Source organism: Mustela erminea, chromosome 15 (genome assembly GCF_009829155.1).
Source record: "Mustela erminea isolate mMusErm1 chromosome 15, mMusErm1.Pri, whole genome shotgun sequence".
NCBI lineage: Eukaryota > Metazoa > Chordata > Mammalia > Carnivora > Mustelidae > Mustela > Mustela erminea.
Genome location: NC_045628.1, coordinates 13,285,059 through 13,298,992, shown reverse-complemented (window position 1 = coordinate 13,298,992; position 13,934 = coordinate 13,285,059). Strand labels below are relative to the sequence as shown.

At 42.1% G+C, this 13,934-nt stretch overlaps 1 protein-coding gene across 8 annotated transcripts in view; it reads left to right on the top strand.

The window, feature by feature from the left end:
• The window catches only part of MBNL2 (muscleblind like splicing regulator 2), a 156,974-nt gene that overhangs the window by 104,850 nt on the left and 38,190 nt on the right, over window positions 1-13,934 (top strand). For all 8 annotated transcript variants that reach the window (XM_032314981.1, XM_032314984.1, XM_032314985.1 and 5 more), the window contains exons 4-5: window positions 7,313-7,513; window positions 10,236-10,499. In XM_032314981.1, coding sequence (XP_032170872.1) covers window positions 7,313-7,513; window positions 10,236-10,499 — 465 coding nt within the window. The remainder of the gene's footprint in view (window positions 1-7,312; window positions 7,514-10,235; window positions 10,500-13,934) is intronic.

The window sequence follows — 13,934 nt, the reverse complement described above, 5'->3', positions numbered from 1 at the left end:
CTTTTGCTCTTGCTGGAAGTATCCTACTGCTCATCACATGGTAACTTGATCTTGTCCAGAAGGACTCCAGATTCATTCTCTGTGACCCACCACAAACCTCCATCACTGCCAGGGAGGCCTCCCCTTTCTGTCTATCTATAAACATAAGTCATAATTTTGTTTGTTCTTTCCCATTAGGGTTTAAGTTTAATAAGTGTACACACGGTGGTCTGGTACAATGTTTGTACCAAAAAATAACTCACTGAGTGGATGAAAACACATACTGTTCTTTCCTCTTATAACTCTTCTGTCTCAAATTCACCATATTTTAAAAGTCCCCTTCAGTTTTTCCTCCTGGCAGTTTTTCTCTCCCTGATTCCTAATAGGACATAACAGCAATTCTTTTCCTTTCCTTCCTCACACACCACACCTTCCACCCAACACACAGCCTTTGTGTCTACACTCAAGATAAAGAAGTGAGTGGTTAGAATTATTAAATGAGTTTAGTAATATCGCAGTGTACAAAATCAAAACAAAGAAATCTGTCATCTTTCTATACATTAATGAACAATCAGAAAAATTATGAAAAAAAATCCCATGTATAACTGCATCAAAAGAATAAAATCTCTAGGAATAAATTTAACCAAGGAGGTAAACGGTCTGTGCACTGAAAATTATATTGATGAAAAAAAATTGAAGAATACAGAACGAAGTGGAAAGATATTCCATGCTCATGGATTGGAAGGATTAATATTGTTAAAATAGCCATAGTACCCAAAGTGATCTACAGATTCAAATAATCCCCATCAAAATTACAATGGCATTTTTCACAGAACTAGAACAAATAATCATCAAATGTGTATGAAATCACAAAAGACCCTGAATAGCTAAAAAATATTTTGAGAAAGAAGAACAAAGCTGGAGGCATCATGCTGTCTGATTTCAAACTATATTACAAAACTGTAATCAAAACTGTACTATGAAGTGTGTAAACCTGGCAATTCTCAGACCTGTACCACTGGGGCTAATCATTATATGTTAACAAAAAATTTTTTTAAAACTGTATAGTATTGGCATAAAAACAGATACTTAGATCAATGTAACAGAATAGAGAGCCCAGAAACAAATTCACTCATATATTGTCAACTAATTTACAGTAAAGGACCCAAGAATATATAATGGGAAAAGTCTCTTCAATGAATAGTGCAGGAAAACTGAGCAGCTACATACAAAAGAAGGAAACTGGACGACTGTCTTATGCCATGCACTAAAATTAACTCAAAATGGATTAAATACTTGAGTGTAAGATCTGAAACCATTAAACTCCTTTCCTAAAAGAAAACATGGGTGGTGACATCAGTCCTGTGATGATTTTCGGGATTTGATAATAAAAGCAAAGGCATCAAAAGCAAAAATCAACAAGTGGGACTGCTTCCAACTAAAAAATTCTCCCCACCAAAAGAAACCATCGACAAAATGAAAAGACAACCTATGGGATGGGAGAAAATATTTGCAAATCATGTATCTGATAAGGGGTTAACATCCAAAATACAGTAAGAATTCATACCACAGTATAGTAAAGAAGAAAACAAAATCCTCTGCCCATTTTAAAAAAGGGGAAGAAGATCTGAATAGACATTTTTACAAAGAAGACAGACATGCAGATGGCCAACAACACTCATCGTCAGGGAAAATGCAAATAAAGATCACTGTAAAATACCACCTCACATCAGGCACCTGGCTCGCTCAGTCGTTTAAGCATCAGACTCTTGGTTTTTGGCTCAAGTCATGATGTCAGGGTCGTGACATGGAGCCCTCTGTTGAGCTCTGTGCTCACTGAGGAGTCTGCTTAAAGATTCTCTCCCTCTACTCTTCCCTCGAGTTGAGCATATGCACACATATCCTCTCTCTCTCTCTCTCAAATAAATAAGAAAGGTATCACCTCACATCTGTTAGAATGGTGTTACCAAAAAGATAAGAGGTACCAAGTATGGCCAGCATATGGAGAAAAGGAAATCCATTGCATTGGAATGTAAATTGGTGCAGTCACTGTGGAGAACAGTATAGAAGTTTCTCAAAAAATTAAAAATGGAACTACCATATGATCTATTAGTTCTACTCATGGGTATTTATCCACAGAAGAGAAGACTAATTTGAAAAGATACCTGCACCCCTATGTCTGTTGCAGCATTATTTACAGTAGCCAATATTTGGAAACAACCCAAGGGTCTGTCAATGGATGAATGGGTAAAGAAGATGTGGTGTATATACACAATGAAATATCATTCAGCCATTAATAAGAATGAAGTCTTGCCATTTGCAACTATGTGAATGGACCACAAGGGGATTATATTAAGTGAAAGAAGTCACATGGAAAAAAACAAATACTATATGATCTCACTTATACAAAAAACAAAGAACAAAAACAAAACAAAAAACCAAGCTCATAGAGAGATAGGTAGATAGAATCTATCAGTCTTTCAGATAGAAAGATTGGTAGTTTCCAAAGGCAGGGGAAAGGGGCTGGTGAAATGGGGAAGAGGGAGTCATAAGGTACAATCTTCCAGTTACTAAAAAAAAAAAAAAAAGAAGAAGAAATTTATGGGGATGTTAATAGTCAACTTGGGACTACAGTTAAGAATACCGCATAGCTGAAAGTTGCTAAGAGAGTAAATCTCAAATGTCCTCTTCACAGGAAGGCAAATTCTGTACCTCCATATAGTGATAAATCTTAATGACTTACTGTGGTGATCATTTCTCAGTATATACAAATATCGATTGTTACATCATACACCTGAAACTAATATAATGTTGCATGCCAATTAAAAAAAAAGAAAAGAAAAAGAAGTATGGGGATGGGTAGCCTTACTAGGATAGAGTTTTAAGAGCCTATACAACTCAGTCCTCAAGGACAAGGTCTTGCGTTGAGTAGTCTGCCTTCCAGAGATGCTTCTAGAAGAAAAAAGAGCAGGCTAAGGGATGCCATGTTTTAAGCCTTTCAGTTTGAGTGTTGAATACCTACCTTTGAAGTCAAAGCTTTCTACATGTATGAACTCTCACACTCCTCTTTTAAAAAGTCAACTGACTAAATTTTAGAGCCATAAAATACCTCAGGCCACTTAGTCATTACTACACAGCACTGATCTTTCCTTCCACTACAAAATATCAAAGAACACGTGCTGAATGTGTGTGTGTGTACGTGTGTGTGTGAGAGAGAGAAGTCTTTGAACCCAGATCTACTGGTGTAATGTACTGAGAAAGAAGACTAGCATGGGAGAAGCTGAAGAGAGAAACACAGGAATGTGGAATGAAGTACAGCAATTACAAATAGCAAGGCCAGCATTTCAGAAGCCATTTTTGTCCAGAAGACGCCGTCACTTTGTCCTCCGGCCTCTCTAGATGCAGCTAGTTCTGGGAGATGATCAAGGACCCAGTGGATCCCATCTCAGACAACATGGTGGGAGACCTTCCGCAGAAACCACGGGGCCAAGGCTCCCAGGCACGGGCTGCTGTGCCCCGGGACCAGAATCCTTTGGAAGTGCTGCTCTTCTCTTCTTAGCTGCAGCTAAGCCCTGAATTCAGACGTGAGGACATAATGTCAGCCTGGACTCTCCTGGAGGAGTTTAATTTGATTCTGGGATCTGGGATCCACTTTTCCAGGGCACCACTGTAGGGAACAGCCTCACCCACCCCTCCCATGTGGAGGAGGCTGATGGTCGGACACAGCTCCCCACCAGCACTCTGGCTTTACGCTCAAAGACATTAGCGCAGCTGGGGCGGGGGCTGTTGTCCCTCTTCTGTTTTAAGAAATTACCAGCAAAATCTAGGGAGTGCAGAGGAAGGGAAATAGCCCCAAACTGGGTGCTTTGCCTTGACTCTGCCTCGGCGGCATTGACCATGCCTGATCCATTTGGTCTCTACTCTAAACTGCTTTCACCTGCAAGTTCTCACACGGCCACCCTTGCCCTTCATGGATATTGAGAAGGTTAAAGAAGACGAGGTGTGTGAGAAAAATTTGAACACTGCGAACCCTTCAGAGGCATAAGGTATTACTGTCAACCGTGATAAGAATGGAGTGCCCATCTCCAAAGAGGACCTTAACTTTAATTCTTACTCATTCAGTGAAAAACACCTTATTAAAGAGAGAGAAAATATCTCATTGACTCTATCTTCCTAAGACCTATAAACTTTTAACTTTCAGCTACACGTGAAAGAAAGTATATATTTTCCTAGCCTGTATTTCAAAAAAGAGAAGACATTAGCTATCATTTATTAATCATTAATAGAGTTTATACCTCTGTTATCACATTACTATGCTGGTTATATTGCTGTTCTAGAAGCAGTGGGCCTTTTGGGGAAAAAACCTTATTAATGCTAGATTTTACACTACTGATGAGAGCTGTTGTTTATGGAGTTCTGACCATGGGAAGGGGCTGGAGAAATAATACCCAGTTTGCCCCAACTCTTGAGCTTAAGGTTTTAAGTTGAGCGATCTTAAAGTTTTATGTCCCGTCTACTGTTGAGAACACTAAACCCCGGGGAGGTTAACTCACTGCCCAGGATAAACATTAATTGGCAAAGCTCTGGATTTGAATTCAGATCAATCTCAGTCTAAAATCTGTGGTTTTATTTTTAAATAATATTCTCTCCGAGCCGTGTCGGAGCTATCATGAGTAAAGCAAACTGCAGCATTCATTTTAGATCATTACATTAGATGAACAAGTAACATACTTTTTGGAAATTATGATCTTCCTAATTGTAATAGATTTGTTGATACATGAAAAGGTTACAGGAAATGAGTTTTGAGGTTCTGACATCCTTTTGACAGTCAAGGTACAAGCTGTGTTTATGTCACCACTCTGACCCTGACTTCAAATGCTCCACAGGGGGAGGGGTTGAGAATTTGCTGCTACAGAAAGTCAAAACTGGGGGTGTGGGGGGAGGACTCTCTTCTTTCAATGTTTACCTTGATAATTGGTCTCTGGGTTAAATGACACATTTAGTACAAGTGTTTTAATACTTACTTTCACAATTCATCTAGGACAGCGGTGCCCAAACTGGGCCACACATCAAATCATGTAGTAAATTTTTTTTAATGCAAATTTCGGGGCCCCTGCCTAGACCTATTGAGTCTGGCATATCTCTTTTTAAGAAATTCCCCACAGGCATTTGTGATAGAGCTAGTGTTTTGAATCACTGATCTGTTGTGATTTATGACCTTTCAGGGTTGATCTTTTTAAAATTCTAACATTATGTAGTCATACCATTTAAATCACTTGGCTTTCTTTCAAGAACACTAACTTATAAAAGCTATAGTTCCTGAAAACCACAACATTCTGTAATTATGGCTCAAATGGGTTGAAAATGGAAAACATACACATATAAAATTTTGGAGAAAAAAATTCCTAACTACCATCTATTTCCCATGGTGAGACCTCATGTTGCAACTCTGTCCCAAAGTGAATTTTACATCTGAGCCATAAAGATCTAAGAGCCCCTCGTGGGAGGGCTTCGACAGCGCTCACAGACCATTAGAATCACCTCTTGTGGCCCCCAGCCACTATGGTAAAGACTTCCAGACTCTCTGAGAACTCCCTGCACAGACTATCAATATTTCACTGTTTTCTAACATGAGCATTCGTAAGAGATATTTTTCCATTATTGCTGTCAACAAAAAATATGTTTAATAAACATAGATTGTTATTTTTCCCATATGTTCAACAGCTCATTCAGAGCCATAAATAGAAAACAAGAATGTTACTCACAATGTATAAATAGCAAAGTAGAGTGACAGGGCCAATGGCATGGTTCAGTATTAGAAAATTGCATTAACACATAATTGCAAATATCTGCACACTGGTTCTAAAAATAAGTTAAAAGTCATCCATTAATTAAAAAAGCAAGCAACCAACAAAAGCCATTCAGGTACAATTTGGTGTAAAATTTATTTATTTATTTTTTTAAAAGATTTTATTTATTTATTTGACAGACAGAGATCACAAGTAGGCAGAGAGGCAGGCAGAGAGAGAGGAGGAAGCAGGCTCCCCACTGAGCAGAGAGCCCAGTGTGGGGCTCGATCCCAGGACCCTGGGATCATGACCTGAGCCGAAGGCAGAGGCTTAATTGACTGAGCCACCCAGGCGCCCCAATGTGTAAAATTTATTCTAAGAAAAATTTTCAGCATCCTCAGTTTTCTCTTTAATATATTTTTAAAAGATTTCTTCTATTTGAGAGAGAGAGAGGGAGAAAGTGGGAGACAGCATGAGAGGGGAGAAGGTCAGAGGGAGAAGCTGACTCCCCGTTGAGCTAGGAGCCCAGTGCGGGACTCAGTCCCAGGACTCTGGGATCATGACCTGAGCTGAAGGCAGTTGCTTAACCAACTGAGCCACCCACACATCCCAACATCTTCAGTTTTTAACACTGGTTCTAGAAGAGTCAGGCAAAGCTTCTTGTTCTCTTATATTATTTCCTTTCTGAGAGGTGTATTTTTTAGGGGGAACTTTTAAAAATAATCATCTTATGGACCCCTTAGTGTATTTCTTCTTAGCTGTGGACAAGGAGTGTAGGGATAGAGAAGTTTGAATAAGGTATGGAATGCATTTATCATGGCTGTGCTGATTTTGACCTAGGAAACCAAACTAACTTTGAATGGCCATTTGAAAAATTGGCCAGTTGAGAAATTGGCCAAATGATGCTCTTCCATTGAAACTTTTAGGGAGGGAGGGTTGGATCTAGACATGGATGTGCTGGACCATGAAATAGCAGGTTTCCATGAACATTGCCTATGGACACTGGGATACGTGTGTGCTAGTGATGGGCTACGGGAACATGCTGGTGAGTTTGAGAAAATACAGCCCCAAATAATCCCCACTTTTTGAGAATGTACAAACTTGATCAACTGGAAAATCAGGCGCCATTCAAGGTTTTTCCTTTATTCATACCCTTTTTGAGAGCCTTGGAGGAGAAAGGAGAGAATTGGAGTCAGCCTTCCATAGGTTTTACTCCCTAACATCCAGTGTTTGGAATGATGAGCAACTAAAGCGAGAATTTGTATTTTCTTTTCTTGAGAACGCCTTCATAGAAATAAAAGTTTAACCTGTTCACTGTAATTAGGTTTCTACAATGTTCTCCCATGATTTTTTGGTATGGTTTTAGGAATAGAAGATCTATATGGCTTTCATTTTTATTAAGCAAGACAAAACAAGGAAGCTTAATGAGCTTTCGCAGATACTGGTTTATGCACACAAAGAGTCTTGTCTATGATGAATTGCTGGTGATTTTTTAAAGTTTTATTCTAAAGAAATCTTTGTCCTATGTTGTCTTCCTTTAACAGCCCACTTTTCCTGTAGGTCCCGCCATAGGGACAAACACGGCGATTAGCTTTGCTCCTTACTTAGCACCTGTAACCCCTGGAGTTGGGTTAGTCCCAACGGAAATTCTACCCACCACACCCGTTATTGTTCCCGGAAGTCCACCCGTCACGGTCCCGGGCTCAACTGCAACTCAGAAACTTCTCAGGACTGACAAGCTGGAGGTACTTCAATTATATTTGTGGTTTGAGATGCATTTGGGGTAGAAGTGTACTTCTATGTAAGTGAACCCTTGTAAGATACTCATTCAGTCTTGCAAACAGCCATGTGCACGGACGCGCGCACACACATTTGTCTAAAAGCCTTGCATTCGTAATTCTATGGTTTCCATTTAAGGCAGACTATAAAGGAAATGAGTCTGTAGGAAAAGAATTGGCTTAGCACAAACAAAATTTACTGACCAGGAATGTGTGTTCAGGGGCAAAATATTGAACAACCAAGGGAACTATCAGTCAATCACTGTGTAGACCACAGAGATGGCTCCTGAAGGCCTCCAGGTGCCAGGCATTAACCTCTGATGGATCCTTGAAAGGTCTGAGAATGAGCAAATCAGGGGTCCAGCAGTCAGGCCTAGGGGGACACTTGGGCACAGGGGTGGGAGTAAGTAGAACCATGACTGTTGACCACTTGGTATGATCATATGTCAATATTTTAAGAACTAATATGGTTATATTGGTATGTTCCAGAATCTCAGCTCTGGCTGTATTGTTGGTAAGCAGGGGAACTGGAAGCTGGGCCAATTTAATTATCAATTGAGATATTTTCTTTAAGTTCAAGTGTTCTATAAAAGTCAAGAAAACAAGGTCATGTATTTATAGAACATAACTGTTAAGTCATGAGTCAAGCCAGCCTTTATGGGGTAACATTTCTCTTTCATCAGAGTTAGAGGGTTTATCTTACATACTATATGCTGTGATAGTTAACAGAGCATTTTATACAGGTATGTAAAGATTCTCGTAGATTTTTCAACAAGCTCCTTTAATGCCATTACCCATTAGAGTTGTTAGGTGATGTATATACAGTTAGGATGTTCACTGTGCTTATGTTGGATCACTGGAGAATATTATTTCAAGGTGCATTTGTTTAAATATTGACCCAATAAAATTTTTTTTAATTATAAATATTTACCACTTAATTCTTGAGGGCAGTAAAATGTGGCTCCCTAATATCAGCTTCAATCTGGAGTTTATGGATCCCCAAACGAAAAGTATAGTTCCCAACAGTACTGTTTTGATCCAGCCAGCCCCTGTGAGTATAGAACAGACCTTTCATGGTCTGCAAAAGTGTTTGGGGCTCCACCTGCTGGACCCTTGGAGCTTTAGTGTTCAGTTTCCGAATGTGTGGTTTAGAAAATAAATCAAATCAGCCGAGTTGGGGACAAATCCTCCTCCCCATCAGGACTAGTAGACAAAGACATTGAAAAATAATTGACAGTGACTTTAGCGGGGCAGCTTAGAGTTTATTTCAAACTAGGCATGAAGTTGGCCACACACAGAGACCCTTGGAAAACGTTTGATGGCCGGTCTGCACCTCCGATTGCAGTCTCAGACCGGAGGATTGCATTTAGAGAGGAAGGCTGACTCAGAATTGATGGGAACAGCTGAGTAATTTTTACTGTGTACATTTTATGAACTAAAGATGGAATATTGGCTTGTAGCCAAAGCAGGAGGAAAGAAGGAGCAGTTTTGTGACCTATCTGCTTACCCTTCAAACTCTCTTGGCCACTGGTCAGTGAAACTGTATTTTGCAAGCCCCTTTGACTTGCGTGGGGCACGTCTGTCACGTTAGTGACACTTCGTATGACGTCACTGATGGTCAGGATGCCAACCACCACTTCAACATATTGACTTTGGAACGAGAGCCTAAAAGGGAAATAACTTAAAATTTTACTATTAGTTCTGCCCTGCTACTGATATTTTATAAATATAATTATCTTGTCTATTTATTTTCCATGTCATCTTATGTTGTTGACATTCAGGGCAGAATTCAGAATACTCCTTAAATTCTCAACAAAACTTTCTTTACATGGTAAACTTTTGATCCACCAGTATCCTTAGAGGATGGAACATTCTAGTACCTGAGACTTCAGGATAACTAAGGATTACGGACTGTAAAAGCAACAGCAACACATCACTTCAAACTGTTCCTACTCTCCTCCACTTATTTCTCTCCTTTTTATCTTTCCTTTCTGTCTATGCTGTCAAAAACAGTAACAGAGTGGCTTAAAATGCAAGTTTCAGCATCTTAGGTACAATAGTTCTGACTTAAGGACTGTAAGTGTAAGTTATCTTTGTAGAGCAGGGGAGACCTAGAGGGAAACAGGGGTATTTAGTTTCACCCCACCCACTGCCCATCCTCAGGAGAGGAACAAGTCTGTTTCCCCCAGTTCTGTCTGGAGTTGTACAGCCGCGCCCTAGGGGCTTGGTCTGTGATCCAGCAAGCCTGTGGTGTCCCAGAGTCCTCAGGACAGGAGGAGATTTGGATATGGACATACATGTCCAAATTCCATACTATATATAGATACATATACGCATACATTGTGTCCTAATTATTGTAAAGTAGATACAGAGATATGCACATTACCCAGAGATAAAGGGAGGCCTTGTTGATTTTCATGATTTTAGCCCAACTGCAGACTTTTGACGTATTTTCTCAATCCAGAGTCTCACTTCATAAAAGAGGGCGCAGCCAAACTCATCAGTTTGATCCTGGTTGAGTCCCTGACAATCAGATTTTGTATGGAAATGGCACAAAAGCCACCATGAAAAGAAAGGAAAAGCATTTATTCCTTTAAAAAAAAAAATTTTTTTTTAAACATAAATGGCTGCGCCGGCGGCCCTCAGGCTTCCTTCTGCATCTCGCGCTCTTCTCGCCCCCGTGTCCTAGGTATGCAGGGAGTTCCAGCGAGGAAACTGTGCCCGGGGGGAGACCGACTGCCGCTTTGCACACCCCGCAGACAGCACCATGATCGACACAAACGACAACACCGTAACCGTTTGTATGGATTACATAAAGGGGCGTTGCATGAGGGAGAAATGCAAATATTTTCACCCTCCTGCACACTTGCAGGCCAAAATCAAAGCTGCGCAGCACCAAGCCAACCAAGCGGCGGTGGCCGCCCAGGCAGCCGCGGCCGCGGCCACAGTCATGGTAAGTGGGGCGCGCCCGCCGCGCACCTTCCTGCGCCGGGCCGGGGAGCCGCGGGGCGCCCCGCGGGATGCCGACGCTCTCCCCCCGCCGGGAACTAGGGAAGGCTGCCATCCCCGCTGCTCCGCTGCCTAAGTTCTGTTGGTGTTTTCCCCGGTTTGTTTGGTTTTTGTTTCCCCCCTTCCTTCCCTTCTTCAGCACAATAAGTAAATCCCTCAGGCGCAGGGCACCCCCGCGAGCCGCCAGCACCCACCCCGCCGCGTAGCGAGCCCGCCCGGGGCTGCTGCTCCTCCCCCTCCTCCTCCTCCTCCTCCGGGTGGGCCGCCGCCTGGAGCCCCCGGGAAGGGGGGCCGGGCCGCCCCGGCGAGGGAAGGATGGCTGAGCCCTGCCGCGGAGCGCAGCGGCCAGCAACAGGTGACCGGCAGTGACTGGCTCAGCCCGCTTCTGTTTCCCCCGCTTTCCTTCAAACTTTCTCCCCCTAAACGAAATTGTGTGCAGAACATCAAGTCTGGAAACAGAGGAAAACGGAGCTCTACCGACTGGTGCTTTAAAAAGGGGGCGGGGGCGGGGGGGGCTGTAACCCAGCCCCGCCTCCTGAGTCACCGTACTGTCCCTTAGAAACCAGCTGCCACCGCCTCCTCCCCTCCGCTTCCCTCCCGTTCCTCCTCTGCCTCCTCCATGTTTTCCTCCTGCCGCTCCTCCTACATTTCCTCCTCCTCGTCTTCCTCCTCATCCCTGGGGAATCTGTTACAGCCCCAGAGCCTCAGCCCTACCCAAGCCCTTTGGGATTTGAATTCCAATTTTAAAATATCCTCAGGTGTTTTGTATACACGTTAACAGTGGACAAGCACCTGCCTAGAACCCTGGTTCTCAAACTTGGCTGTATTCTGGAATTACCTGAAGGGTCTTGAAAGGTTCCAATATCGGCCCCTTCCCCCAGAGTTTCTTATTTTACTGGTCTGGTTGTGGCCTGGGCAGTGGCCTTTTCTGAAAAAGCTCATGGGATTCCAGTGTGCGGCACAGTTTGCGAACCATCCCACTAGGCTGTAGGAATTGCTCATTAGCTTTAGTTGAGATCGCTGGCTTATCAGAAGCCTATTATACTATTGGATAGACACTGTGCATTCATTCATTCATTCATTCATTCAAAACATGTGATGAAAGCTAACATGCATTGGACCCTTGCTGGGGAGCATCCAGAAATTAAGCAGATTTTCTTGCCCTTGAGGAGCTTGGAGTTGAGTAAGTGAGAGTAACAGTGCTCCTCGGTGATGATGGAAATGCACGATGGGGTCCAGCGGGGACCCAGTGGGCAGTCCTTCCTTAGAAGAAACAGATAGGACTTCAGAGATGAAAGATATGCTTTAAAACGCGATCTTCTAACTACAATACAGAGGAATCCTCCCTCTTTTGTTGTAGTTAAAAGAGCAGTTGGCAAAACTGATTATAATTGGGAATAGAGCTGGGGGTGGGGGGCTGTGGAGGTGGAACTTGAACACATAGTAAGTTCTGGGTTGCAGATCCCGTATTGAGAATACAAAGGAGTAAATCTCTTACTTAATGCTGATGAGAAAGGAACACTTTAAGCAAGCAAGGAAGGTCTTTTGTACATTTCTCCAATGTGGACTCTGTCTTACCATCCTGTTAGTGAAGACCTCATCATATAGGAAATAAAACTTTCCGCTGTAATCATTATTTTAGGCTAGCCTAAATTAGGTGATTGTTAGGCACATTTTTTTCCACTGCGCTGACATTATAAATCATAACTAGGTACCAAGGGTATGTCCCCAGGGCTAGTCAGGACTCCAGCTGCAAGAGACAAAAACCCAACTGAAGTAGCTTAAATTAAAAAGTTAGATTTCATGTGGTGCTCTCCAAAGGGAAGTCGAATAGAGATTAGCGGCACCTGATCCAGAAACTGGAAAATCAGTAGATCTCTCACTCGCTTTTTTTTTTTCTCTTTTCTGCTTCCCTTGGCATATCAGCTCTATCTTCAATGCAACAGTGACCATGGGTCTAGACTCCTGTGGGGACACATTCTTCTGTTTTCTGACAGGAGAGGAAAATAGCATCTTCTACAGCCGTTCTAATGAGAAAAAACAAACAAACAAACAACTAAAGAGCAGTTAAAGATTATTCTGAAAAAAAAAAAAAAGATTATTCTGGTGGCTGTCCTCATGATTAGAAAAATATCATGCCATGATTGGCTCAGTCTGGTTCACAATAGCCAGCGCTGGTCACTGGGGTAGGAGATGAGATTCTGAGGGTATAAAAAAAAATTAGTTCCTATACCTCAAATACCTGTTGCCACAACAAACTGCTGGTACTAATCGTGACCGGAGAACTGAGCCCTGATTTTCTCTGTGCCTTGATTGTATCTGCTGGTTTATGAGAAGCACCCAGAGGAACATCCACGATCAGTATACACTTCAGTCACCAAAGGAACAGAGCAGCCCATAAAGGTCAGTGGTGGGTGACAGGGAGAAGAGAAGAAATGACCATTGACCCCAACATGTCATTCCTCAACCTGATATATTCGAAGACCCAGCCTGTACCCCTCTGCGTGCCCTGCCTGGTGCCCTTCCACACACTGGCACATCATACTCGTCAAGGTGCGCGGAGGTTACTGCCGTGGATGTCAGGATATTTAGTTACCATAGTTCCCGGGACTGTCATACTGTGCCCAAATTTGGAGTTCTGATATTTCAGGGGATCTTCCAACATCCTCAGAGACAACCCAAAGGAATATAGTTTCAGGACAAAAGCCAGCTTCTTTCTGACAATGACATGAAAATTACTGAATCTGTCATGTCTTTTTAGTTGAAGCAAGAGGCTCATTTGAACCAGCCTCAATGCAGCTGGATAAAGTCGAAGTATTCCTGCTCCAGCGGCAAGATTACTCAATACACTGAAAGATCCCTCTTATTTCCTTATTTAAAAGAACAAATGGGAGTGATGATTGCCGTCAGAAGATATTAGTATTCCATTCACCTGGGCTCCATCTCCCAACACAAAGAATTTCTGTAATGCAGTTTGTATTATTGTCCAGGGATTTCCCCTTCTTTTGATTAATTGGACCCTGAAAACGCACTTAAAGCTTTGATTCCAGAAAAGGAGACATTTATTTCCTTTAGAGCCCGATTCTTTCACAATACATCTTAAAACCTGAGCATCATCCTCACCAGATTTTTTTTTAATGCGAAAATAAGCCAGACAGAGCTTCTCTTTGGTAATTTTCACACAAAGGGTATCTGATCTTCAAGCAAGCAGTCTTTCTTCACACACTCCAAATGGGGCTACACAGATTCCTATTTTGTAAAAGGAAACAGGACCAGCTGCCATCAGCTAGAGAAATTTCAACTGTCCAAGAAAACATATAAAGGAATTCTGAATTCCATCCTATGTGTCCACATCCCTTTCTTCCGCATCAAAATGGCA